This window comes from Phaenicophaeus curvirostris, chromosome 6, assembly GCF_032191515.1.
Source record: "Phaenicophaeus curvirostris isolate KB17595 chromosome 6, BPBGC_Pcur_1.0, whole genome shotgun sequence".
Classification (NCBI taxonomy): domain Eukaryota; kingdom Metazoa; phylum Chordata; class Aves; order Cuculiformes; family Cuculidae; genus Phaenicophaeus; species Phaenicophaeus curvirostris.
The window spans coordinates 31,059,004-31,072,040 of record NC_091397.1 but is presented as its reverse complement, the minus strand read 5'-3'; the positions used below and the strand labels follow the sequence as shown (position 1 = coordinate 31,072,040).

The window sequence follows — 13,037 nt, the reverse complement described above, 5'->3', positions numbered from 1 at the left end:
TTTTTCTCATTTTTATCATCCCACTCTCCAGCGTGATGCTTCACTCCATGCTGCCCACTGCTCATGATGTTTTAGCCAAGTATGAGCTTGGGAACCTCTGAATCCCGTGTTGAGCAAGCTTCATGAGACAGAGCTCTCTTCCAAGCCAGGCGTAGGGTCCAGGCTCTGTGGTAGTCTGCCTGTAAGTAGCAGTTCAGGAGGAACCCAGGGAAGCTGACTGAAAGAGACTGAGTTGCATCGGTTATAGTCCTGTTCTCATGGGACTGAAATACATGCAAAGCAGTAAGTTTTTCTGCACGGCCCTTCAGCAGGGCCAGACTGTAACTTCATTCTCAAAATGAATTCCCTTAAATGTGCAGGTGCAGTAGTGTAAGAAGATAAGAAGCAATGAGATTCAAAAAACCAGAGAAACATGAATGCCCATAGCTTCAAGGCAATGCTCTACCGTTACTCTGATTGCTTTTCTCCTGTTTCAGAAAAAATGGCAACAGCAGTTTCCTTTGATAAAATAGTCTGCACTGACTATAAATAAGATTTCCACTTTGTTTTCTATTTATGTCATATGATAATCTACAGGAATACAATTTAGCATGGAAAAGGACAGCAAGTACAGCCAGTTTATGGGTAGAAAGTTGTGAGGGATCATCCAACCGCACCACAAGCAATGAGAAAGGAAGGAAAGGACACTGGCTGGGAAGGTTAAGACATTTTTCTGCATTTTGTTCTTCTTTTCTGATGAAGGGAAGGTGGGCTTACAAATTATTTACTACTTCCTGAAGGCATCTGAAAACATATCACAGTCATTTCCTATGTACGTGTAAAACTAAATAATTTTGTACAATAGGAATAGAATGCAGTATTGGACTGGGTAGTATTGTTGGGGAAACTGCATGAAATTATTATAAATCAAAGTGAAAAATTCAAAGGGACTTTGAGAAAGTCATAAGTGTTTGGAAGAAGCAATAAAATAAGAAAGAAAATTATTTTCAAAATAGGGAGGAAGGGCATCTTCATTTGGAGATAGGCACAAGAAATATATTAGGAATATGTACTGAGGACTCCCATAAAAGCAGAGCAGGGATGCAGGTAGGAGAAGCTGTCCAGGCCAGCGTTAGGGATGGGAGAGGGTGTTGTACTGAGAAGCTTCCAAATTGGAGAAAGATGAAGAGAGCTTTGGGGCACAATGAGGTTTACAGATGATGGAAACTGTTGCTTCAACAATCTATGTTATCTGCTTGCTTCTTTCTGATTCCCCTCTCAGGAGTGAGAAATCACAGTACTGCTAGAGGGTGCTGAGCCTTGAGTTCCCTTGCTATTTTAGAAGCCACAGATGTGTGTGGTAAGATGGCAGGATGGCTTCAGGCCTCCTCAGGAACCCACAGGCACTCTCCACTCCTGATCCTTGCGGTATTGTCCTCTTTGGTACAATGGTAAGAAGGGATCTTGAGACATCACCCAGTTCAACAACCCCTTCCAAGCAGGACTGCCAGGTACACTAGGTCTGTAAAACCTTGGCTTTTTCTAGCCAAGTCTTGAGTAACTACAAGGCTGTTAAAGTAGTTCCCCATGTCCGGTTTCTCCAGAGTGAGATTTACAATACAGGAGCTTGTACTTGCAGTTAGGATTGAGAATATTTCCCAACAAGTAGTAATATAGGGTCTTTGTGGCTGTTAGCAATAGGACATTATTTTGTTTTGTTTTCATCTTTCTGCCTTTGCATATTTTCCTTCTTTGTCATGTGCATAATGGTGCTGGTTGTTGAATAGTGCCGAGGTAATGCTGAGCAATTCCCTATTAGCGTATGCCCATTTTAACTTGTTTTGGAGTCAAATGTTCCTTCTTTTATTTCTAGTAATACTTCATTGCTGTGAGAGAAAGAAATATGGATGATTTTCCAAATCAAATGTCATTTTCAAAATTAACTATGTCTTCATTAATGGTGCAGAAGTCCTCATTAATGAGGATAAGACAGTTGGCAGAGGCAGCCCAGTTTGGCGTTCCAAATCTCAGGCTAGGACTGGCAATTTAAAATATAAATTTAATGAAAAATGCTGTAAATGAAGGTTCTTATCTGTCATTTTCTTTTCTTAGTGAGATTTCTGCAGGAAATGCAAAATCATTGGTAGGCTTTTACAATCTTTGAAGAGAATCTCTTTTATTCAACATGGGACTTCACTTTAGACCTTGTTAATGCTGAGTGAAGATTTAAAAAAGGAGAAGAAAAAAGCACAGCTTCCTAAAATAACACAAGTTGGTCCTAAGGCCAAGATTTCATTTTCTGGGTAGAAAGCAGCTGTAATAAGCCTAAACAGAATTGTGGATCAGTGAGAAAGGTGAAAATATGGAAACATTATTCTCTAGAAGGACTTGGTTATTGGAATATGCCACATGTTGCCACATGTACCTTAATACAACATCATTTGTCACCAATAAGATCTGCAGCATGACTGTTGTTTTATCCTAGTCAAAGTTGTTGCAACATAATTAGTGCTCCCTGCCGCAGTCTTTAGATTTTTCCACCTCCTGTCCCTGTCAGAGGCAACATCTACTCAAGCATCAGTGTCACCTCAAGTACGACTGGCCTTGCTTTAGTGCTGTTACTTGCTCCATTCAATGCACTACACAACCATGCACATCCAGTATTTCTTTTAGTCTGGTTTTCAGTTTATTTTTGTAATGACATCAGCTGTACTGGAGTAAATAAAAAAAAATAGACAATGATGACAGTACTTGCTGAACAGAGACCCATGTGGAGCCTTTTTCTAAACCTTCCTGCCTTTGGTGTAAATGATCATTCCTTATGCTAACCTGAAAGGCAATATTGCTTTGGTTGACAGGTGAGATTTTGCCCAAGACAGAAGAGACTTTTCTAAATTTTTTTCTAGAATGCTAGATGCCGTCTTTCAGTGCTTTGATACTTTATATTGCGGGGTTGTGTCTCCTCCAGTGACAATTCATTGTAGCACAATGGGGCTTCACTTCTTGGACTGAAAGGTCAGAAGTGGCTTTCTTCATTTGGTGAGTCTGAGTCTGTGGACACTTTTTTGTAAAGACTCAACAATTCTTCAATTCTCCCTCAGTAATCCATTCTTTTTTTTTGTGATCAATAATGAGATTTTTCTAATAAGAAAAGCAAGCCATCACAATTTGATGTAGGATTTTCCCTTCAGGTCTTGTAATTGTCAAGTTTATGTGTATAAGAATAACCTTTTTTGTAGCCTCCCTTAATACATCTGACATCTGCAGGTTTCAGCGCTGTCAATTGTTGCATCCTGCAGCTCTCCTATGCTACCTTCACAGCAATGATTATTATTATCTCCCTGACTTCTGCACTGTTTGTCGTGTGCTGCAGAAGTCATCTGTGGGCTTTTTATTCACATCTTGTAATTCTGTTTACAGAAGAACATCATTGGTCTCTGTAAGTCAGTCAATATAATTTTTGTTTGGTTTCTTTTCTGTTAATTTTAGTCTGATTTACTAGGAAACAGAAGCTGAAACTTCACTCCTTCTCCATAATGACTTCGGAATTTACTTACCCATTTCAGGAAAATGGCAAAGACCTTGTTTAATATGCTCACCTAAAGAGATGCTACAGTGAACCTTTAGTTCAGACATCATAACATTGGTATCCAGGATTATACTTATGAAATTCCATCATCCTTTGGAGTTTCTACCATCTTAACTACCAGAGAATTTAACCATCAGTCCACACTTGTCTCCTCTGTGGACTCTCTGTTGTCTGATAGGGAATCAGCTCATTTTACCACCTCAGTGTATTTCACTAAAAGCAGTAAATCAACTTCAAGACACAAGGAGTGGACACAGAGCTTCATAGGATCCACTACTGACAAAATGATTTGGTTTGGATTTTAACCCAAAATCCAGGTTACCCAAATTAATTCTACTGCAGAGATAAAAGCATGCTTAATTAAATTAATGTAAAAAATTATAGTAGTTTTTTACCAAGATCTGAGGCTGCTTGGTTAATCTGAAATTTATATATGCATAAACTGTTAACAAATATTTCATTCCATCACATTCTTTGCAACAATCTTAGTTTATGAGGTCCAACACACACACACACACACACGAGACTGTGCCCGTAACTCTTTTTATTTAACAAATTAGGAAAATCAATTATAATCACCTTTGAGCCCTGACTTGATCTTTGGCAAGAGTGAGCCAGGTCTGGTGAACAGGTAGGTGCTTAAGCACAGTGATGTTGTTATTAGCTAAAACCTACTTCACAGACAAAGCATTTTGGGCTCATGCACACCAAGATTTTCTGACTGGGGGTAAGAAAAAGTCTGTACTTGAGCATGTGTGCACCCTTATTGAGTGAAGTGGTCGAATTGAGCCTTGACTCACTATAACAGGTTAGAACATTTTCTATAACCATCTCTTTCTCTCAGCACTCCCAATCTAGGTTCCCAACCTGTAGGGTTAGTCTCAGGATTTTTGTGTTGGACCTTGTATGTACCTTAGTCTAGGCAATAGACTTACTGATCCTTAGTCTCAAGTCCACATGAGCTTCCACAAACATATGGAGGAACTTTAGTCTAACATGAGTACTAGGGCAGTTCTGCAAATTAACTTATTACTTTAAGTTGTTCCTTATTGACATAAATATTCAATGTGTCTTTTTCCAGAAGAAACTGTAAAATTAGAAACTCTTTGAGTATTATTTGGTGGGTTTGTATGGTGAATGTGTGCATGTGAGCAACACAAAGCATTTGTCTGTGCAGATACTCTCTTCTCAGTGTTAACTATTGTTCCTTATTTATGGAATGTCATTTAAATAAAAGGAGGCTGTGGCTTAACCAAGATCTGCATTTCAGTGATGTCTCCCAGCTGCAATTATGGTGGTTCTCCATCATCAGATAGTAGAACCACAGAGCAGTTGAGGTAGGAGGTGAACTCTTGAGGTCATTTTGTATGATAACCCTGGTTTCCAGGAAGAGCTACTCCATCACCTTTTCAGGACTCAAGGCAAAATTGGGTGGCCTATAGTTCCTTAGGTTCTCCTTCTTGCCATTCTTGAAGATAACGGTGACAATTTCTTTCCTCCAGTCTTCAGATGCTTCTCCCAGTCAGCAGGTTTGATTAAAGATTGTCAAGAGTAGCTTTGCAATGACATCACCCAGCTCCCGCTTGGGTGTTTGTGGGTGCCCAGTGACTTAAGTGTGTCCAGTTTGCTTTAGTATTCCTGACCTGATTCGCTTCCAAAATGAGTGTATCTTCCTTGCTCCAGCCAGTGTTCTGTGGAACCTGGGATTCATGAATCTGATCAGATGTGGTTATATGAATTCATTCACATTGTTGCCATGAAGAAGGCCAATGGCATCTTGGCCTGTATCAGAAATGGTGTGACCAGCAGGTCCAGGGAGGTTATTCTCCCTCTGTACTCGGCACTGGTGAGATCACACCTTGAATACTGTGTTCAGTTCTGGACCCCTCACCACGAGAAGGATGTTGAGGCTCTGGAGTGTGTCCAGAGAAGAGCGACAAAGCTGGTGAAGGGACTGGAGAACAAGTCTTATAAGGAGCGACTGAGAGAGCTGGGGTTGTTTAGCCTGGAGAAGAGGAGGCTGAGGGGAGACCTCATTGCTGTCTACAACTACCTGAAGGGAGGTTGTGGAGAGGAGGGTGCTGGCCTCTTCTCCCAAGTGACAGGGGACAGGACAAGAGGGAATGGCCTCAAGCTCCACCAGGGGAGGTTCAGGCTCGACATAAGGAAAAAATTCTTCACTGAAAGGTTCATTAGGCAATGGAACGGTCTGCCCAGGGAGGTGGTTGACTCGCCTTCCCTGGAGGTGTTTAAGGTGCGGGTGGGTGAGGTACTGAGAGGCATGGTTTAGAGATTGGTGGGAATGGTTGGACTCGATGATCTGGTGGGTCTCTTCCAACCTGGTGATTCTATGATTCTATGATTCTATTACTGAATTTGGCAGGTCCAGTGGATAAAATTGGATCTGCATTTTAAATGGCAAGTATTTTCTCTGTGAAAACCAAAACTTAAGTAGGTGTCTATGGACACCTTACAACACCTAAGAAAACCCGCGACAAGTTTTCCAAGTGGTACCTATGAATGGGCCAGAATATGCGGCAGAACAACATAGGCCTTTATAGTCTAAAGGAAGACAAGATCCAAAATGGCAGAGGTCCTTTCTATGCAGGTCAGTGATCCATACTAAAAATCACTGTGGATAGAGCAAGAAGAGAAGTGTTCATCTAGGAGTTTGAAGCGATACGTTCCATTACTGAGCTAATTGGAATAGGCACTGCCACACTGGATAAGAGTCAGAAAATCACAGAATGGTAGTGGTTGGAAGAGACCTCTGGAGATCATCAAGACCAACCTGCTAAAGCAGGTTCATCTAGGGTAGATTGCACGCCACAACCTCCCTGGGCAGCCTGTTCCACTGCTCCATCATCCTCACAGTAAAGAAGTGTTTCCTCATGTTTAGGTGGAACTTCCAGTGCTCCAGCTTGTGCCCCTTGCCCCTTGTCCTGTCACAGGGCACGGTTGAGAAGATTCTAGCCCCATCCTCCTGACACCTTTAGATATTTATAAACATTGATAAGGTCCCCTCTCAGTCTTTTCCAGGCTAAACAGACTGAGCTCACTCAGCCTCTCTCATAAGAGAGATGCTCCAGTCATTTAATTATCTTTGTGGCTCTCTGCTGGACTGTCTCCTTGTATTTCTTGAACTGGAAAGGCCAGAACTGGACATGGTACTCCAGATGCAGCATGTTTGGGGCAGAGTAGAGTATGAGAATAATCTCCCTCAACCTGCTAGCTATACTCTTCTTGACCCGCCCCAAGACACCATTGGACTTCTTGATCATGAGAGCACATTGCTGGCTTATAGTTAGCTTGTTGTCCACCAGGACTCCCAGGACATTTTCCACAGAATTGCTTTCTAGCCAGTTAACCCCTAACCTGTATTTGTGCAGGGGGTTATTTGTCCTGAGGTGCAGAACCCTACATTTGCCTTTGTTGAGCTTCATTAGGTTCCTCTCTGACCAGCTTTCCAGCCTGTCCAGGTCATGCTGAATGGCAGCATGGCCTTGTGGTGTATCAGCAACTCCTCCCAGTTTTGTACCATCAGAAAACTTGCTGAGGGTACACACTGTCCCCTCATTCAGATCACTGATGAATATGTTGAACAAGACTTGGCGCAGTACCAACCCATGAGGGGTTCCAAATAGACTCTGCATCACTGGTGACAACCCTCTGGCTCTGTCATGCAACCAGTTCTCAGTCCATCTCACTGTCCACTCATTAATCCACACTTCCTAAGCTTACCTATAAGAATGTTGTGGAAGACAGTATCAAAAGCCTTGCTAAAGTCAAGGTAGACAACAACCACTGCTCTCTCCTCATCTACCCAGCTACTTACACAATCATAGGCAGCTGTCAGGTTGGTCAAGCATGACTTCCCCCTGGTGAACCCATGTTGACTACCCCCTTAAACTTCTTTTCCTCCTGATGCTTGAAGATGACATCCAGGATGAGCTGTTCCATCACCTTTCTGGAGATGGAGGTGAGGCTAGCTGGCGTGTTGTTTCCTGGGTACTCCTTCTTGCTCTTTTTGAATCACAGAATCACAGAATCACAGAATAACCAGGTTGGAAGAGACCCACCGGATCACCGAGTCCAACCGTTCCTACCAAACACTAAACCATATCCCTCAGCACCTCGTCCACCCGTGCCTTAAACACCTCCAGGGAAGGTGACTCAACCACCTCCCTGGGCAGCCTGTTCCAGTGCCCAATGACCCTTTCTGTAAAGAATTTTTTCCTAACGTCTAGCCTAAACCTCCCCTGTCGGAGCTTGAGGCCATTCCCTCTTGTCCTGTCCCCTGTCACTTGGGAGAAGAGGCCAGCACCCTCCTCTCTACAACGTCCTTTCAGGTAGTTGTAGAGAGCAATGAGGTCACCCCTCAGCCTCCTCTTCTCCAGGCTAAACAACCCCAGCTCTCTCAGCCGCTCCTCATAAGGCCTGTTCTCCAGCCCTTTCACCAGCTTTGTTGCTCTTCTCTGGACTCTCTCCAGAGCCTCAACATCCTTCTTATGGTGAGGGGCCCAGAACTGAACACAGTATTCGAGGAGCGGTCTCACCAGTGCCGAGTACAGAGGGAGGATAACCTCCCTGGACCTGCTGGTCACACCGTTTCTGATACAAGCCAAGATGCCATTGGCCTTCTTGGCCACCTGGGCACACTGCTGGCTCATATTCAGTCGGTTGTCAACCAACACCCCCAGGTCCCTCTCCTCCAGGCAGCTTTCTAGACAGACTTCTCCCAGTCTGTAGCACTGCATAGGGTTGTTGTGCCCCAAGTGCAGGACCCGGCATTTGGCCTTGTTAAACCTCATGCCATTGGACTCTGCCCAGCGGTCCAGCCTGTTCAGATCCCTTTGCAGAGCCTCCCGACCCTCCAGCAGATCGACACTTCCACCCAGCTTAGTGTCGTCCGCAAACTTGCTCAGGGTGCACTCGATGCCTTCATCCAGATCATTGATGAAGACATTGAACAGGGCTGGACCCAGCCCTGAGCCCTGGGGGACAGCACTTGTGACTGGCCTCCAGCTGGATTTCACACCATTTACCACCACTCTCTGGGCCCGGCCATCCAACCAGTTTTCCTCCCAGGAGAGTGTGCGCCTGTCCAGGCCAGAGGCTGACAGTTTCTCAAGCAGAACGCTGTGAGAAACTGTGTCAAAGGCTTTGCTGAAGTCCAGGAAGACCACATCCACAGCCTTTCCCTCATCCAGTAGCCGGGTCACTTTGTCATAGAAGGCGATCAGGTTAGTCTGGCAAGACCTGCCTTTTGTGAACCCATGTTGACTGGGCCTGATCACCTGGTTCTCTTGCATGTGCTTCATGATAGCACTCAAGATCACCTGCTCCATGACTTTCCCTGGCACTGAGGTCAGACTGACAGGCCTGTAGTTTCCTGGGTCCTCCCTGCGGCCCTTTTTGTAGATGGGCACGACATCAGCCAGCCTCCAGTCCAGTGGGACTTCCCCAGTCTTCCAGGACTGCTGGAAGATGATGGAAAGGGGTTTGGCCAGCACATCCGCCAGCTCCTTCAGTACCCTAGGGTGAATCCCGTCCGGCCCCATAGACTTGTGACTGTCCAGTCGGGCTAGCAAGTCTCTGACCACCTCCTCTTGGATCATGGGAGCCTCATTTTGCTCCTCTAGCTCCTGGGTTTGTACACAGACGAAACGACCCTCCTTACGACTAAAGACTGAGGCAAAGAAGGCATTAAGTACCTCAGCCTTTTCCTCATCCCCTGTTACTGTTGTCCCTTCTGTGTCCAATAGAGACTGTATGGTCTCCCTAGTCCGCCTTTTATTATTTATATATTTGTAGAAAGATTTTTTGTTATCTTTCACTGACTTGGCCAATCCAATTTCTAGCTGAGCCTTAGCCCTTCTGATTTTTTCCCTACACAATCTCACTTCCCTCCTGTAGTCCACCCAAGAGGCCTGTCCCTTCTTCCAGAGGCCATAAAAGGCTGGAGTGACATTGGCTTTTCTCCAGTCCTCAAGCACTCTCCTATTCCCCATGATCTTTCAAAGATAATGGAGAGCCATTTAGCAATAACATGTGCCAGCTCCCTCAACATTCATGGGTGCACCCCATCCAGGCCCATGAATTTATGGATGTCCAGTTTGCCTGATGATCTTTAACCCAATCCTCCTAGATCAAGGACAGTCTTCCTTTTTTCAGACTTTCTCTCTTTCTTCCTGGGTCTGGGATCCTGAGGGCCAGCCTTAGAAGTAAGGGCTGAAGCAAAAGCATTCAGCAACTCTGCTTTATCTGCATCCTCCGTCACCATGGCACCTATGACATTTAGCAGCAGGCCTGCATTTTCCCTGGTTTTCCTTTTGCTGGTGGTGTACTTGAAGAAGTCTTTCTTGATGTTCTTTAGCCCTCCTCATTGCATCCCCACATACTCTGTCAGCATTCCTATACTCCTCCTAAGTGGCCAGTTCCTTTTTCCAGCCTCCGAAAACTTCTTTCTTCCATTTGAATTTTTCCACTATCTTCTTATTCATGGTTGCAGTCCTTCTGCCTCCTTTGCTTGATTTCTTACTCCTAGTGACACACCAGTCTTGAGACTGCAAGTGCTTGAAAATTACCCACTAGAGCCCTCTCCCATGGGTTTCCTTCAAGTAAGTCTTTAAAGAGGCTAAGTTAGCTATCCTTAAGTCCAGTTTTGTAATCCTGCTTATTGTCCTTCTTCTTTGATGCTGGATCCTGAGCTCTACCATCTCATGGTCACTGCATCCAAGGGTGCCCCCAGCATTCACATCACCAACCAGACCTTCTTTGCTTGTTAGTATAAGGTCCATCAGCATTATTCTTCTCATCAGCTCCTCCACCTCCTGTGTCAGGAAGTTATCATCTATCCTCTGTAGGAATCTCTTGGACTGTGTATTCCTGGCTGTGTTGTCTTTCCAGCAAATATCCAGGTGGTTGAAGTCCCCCATGAAAACCAGGGCTTGGGATCACGATGCTACTTCCAGCTGCCTGTAGAAGGCCTTGTCGACCTCCTCTTCCTAATCAGGAGGCACCTTGGTTAGCATACACCCACAACACTGTTTCCTCCATTAACTTGCCCCTTGATTCTTAACCATGCCTTCTGGTGTATCAGCCACTCCTTCCAGTTCTGTGACATCAGCAAATTTGCTGAGGATATGCTCTGTTCCCTCATCCAGGTCACTGATGAACAAGATGGTAAAATGCCATTAAAACTGTTATTTACTGTTATAACTGTTTATTACTGCTCCGCTGATTCAGACTGTGGATAAATCTATCACCCACTCGCACTGCTTAATAACAAGCTGTCATAGTCCTTGTAATGTAACATTTTCATTAAAGTCAGGAATAGGACACGCAAAAAGATAGCAAATGATCCTGGGAAATCTTTCCTAGACAGATAAATGCTACTAACAATAAAGTAAGTTGTTATTATTAGCATTGTGATGTTAATGAAAATTATGGACAATTATGTGCTGTTGAAGCTGGCTCTTCCCTTTCTGTCTCAATTTTTTGTCTCTCTCTTTTTTTTTTTAATGCAGACTTAGAAAGGCACCCACATAGAAATTTGCAGAATTTTGAAAGAAATTGATTGTATTGTTTATGCAGTGGAAATTGTCAGGGAGCAAACTAGATTAGGAGAAGATTGTCTAATTTGCTTATTTAAAACTTTTGAATAATAGTTGCATACTCTGCCACAAAACTCATGTTGTTAATGTTTTCTTTTAGGAGCGCCTCTTGATGAGCCTGTTGCCCAGGAATGTTGCAATGGAAATGAAGGAAGATTTCCTGAAGCCTCCTGAAAGGATTTTCCACAAGATTTACATTCAAAGGCATGACAACGTTAGGTAGGATTGATGTAGCACATGAAATAATTTAAAGCAGAGAATAACAGTACAGTACAGTAACGTGCAATTGCAATCAGGTCTTAGAGAAAAAAAACCAAGCAGTACAGTGAAGATTTGTCATTTATTCAGAGGGCCCACTAGTCTAGGTACTTTTTCTGCAAATGCCTTGCTTCCACACCAAAAACAGTGTTGAAGAGGTTTACCTGGTGCCACCTTTGCAGTAAGCATGGTGTAGGCATGATGCAGAGCTGCCTTGATTTGCATCTTTGATTTGTGGCAAAGGAGTAAACTCCCTTAGCACCCCCTTCTCTCCATCACCCACTGGTAATTTTGGTCATTTTTAACATCACTGAATTTAAACATGAGCAGCTCGCTTCTTGCTAGTGGTTAAATATTACATAATGTTGGTCATCATCACTACATATACAAAACTCTTACTCTTTAACAATTTAAAGTTAGAGCTAAGTGTACAGTCCCCCAGAGCTGATGTTGCGGAGTTGCCATAGTTGGTTACGTCTTTTGATGGTTCTCAATTGCCAAAGTCAGGTTTGAGTTCTCCTGAAGGAGAGAATTTAGGATCAAAAAGTAGGCTGTTTTTCTCCTTCTCTGATTTTCCTGGTTTATACCTCATGCTTTTATGCTGTTGCCTCCCCTCCCCTCATTTGTCTGTCTTTGTTTTTCCTGCCAATCTTCCATCTTTGCGTGATGTCCTGTCTATTTTCAGTCACTTGTGCTTATCTTGTCTGCTGCCTGCCACATTTTTGTTGCTTGGTGCGTTCTACTATCTTTGTTTGTCCCTTTGGTGATTATATTACTTATAGACATAAAGCAGTCACAGTGCTATGAAATACCTGTATGCTGCCGTTAGTTGTACTTATATCGAGGTTCAAGGCAAGCCAACAAGGATTATGTCGTGATTAGCACATTCAAGCTTTGTATGTTTTACAAGTCTCTGCATTGGTTATGCTGTGGGTGGTTTTCTTGAACAGCATTGCTTTGCAGCTGGACTGGTTATTTATAATGTTTCTGAGTCCTCTCTTGTACTGAGATCTTTTTGAAATGTAACCTCAGGAGGACCCCTTTTTTCTTTCCCCTATGTGAAATGATGTTTTGCATAACCAATGAGTGGCTTACTCACTGCTTCCATGTGGAGTTCATAAAAGATTTTGAACCTGAATATACCTGTCTGGAGAGATAAACTCATTTTCTGACATTAAGTGAGTACTTTTGAGTCAAATGAAGGCAAAGCAAGAGGGTCTCATTAATATTAATTAAAATTAATTAAAATATCAAAGGAGAGATTCTCATGGAAGAGAACTGAAAACAAGAGACCTCCTCTCACCACCTGCATTAGAAGAAACAATAATACCTTTTATTTCAGCAATGCAACTACTGTATTAGAAAAATGAAAGATAAGGGAGGGCATAGTGTCCCATTAAGTACCCAGGAAGTTGTTGCCAGCTGGTGGTGGTATATCAGAGTTTTACTCCAGGAGCTTTGTTACTGCAGATCTGAATGATGTAGGGCAACTCCCTGCAGGTACCACCCTGACACCAGTGTGGAGGATAGCACTAGAGCATCCTTCTGGGAAGTGCTGCTGGTGGTCAGTGCCAATAATAAGATGTGTGCTTTAG

At 43.5% G+C, this 13,037-nt stretch overlaps 1 protein-coding gene across 3 annotated transcripts in view; it reads left to right on the top strand.

The window, feature by feature from the left end:
- ADCY1 (adenylate cyclase 1) overlaps window positions 1–13,037 on the top strand; it is a 155,671-nt gene that overhangs the window by 55,950 nt on the left and 86,684 nt on the right. For all 3 annotated transcript variants that reach the window (XR_011337652.1, XM_069859714.1, XM_069859712.1), the window contains exon 3: window positions 11,285–11,403. Coding sequence is in view for 2 of the 3 variants with exons in the window: in XM_069859714.1 (XP_069715815.1) it covers window positions 11,285–11,403 (119 nt within the window). In the remaining variant the exon portion in view is untranslated. The remainder of the gene's footprint in view (window positions 1–11,284; window positions 11,404–13,037) is intronic.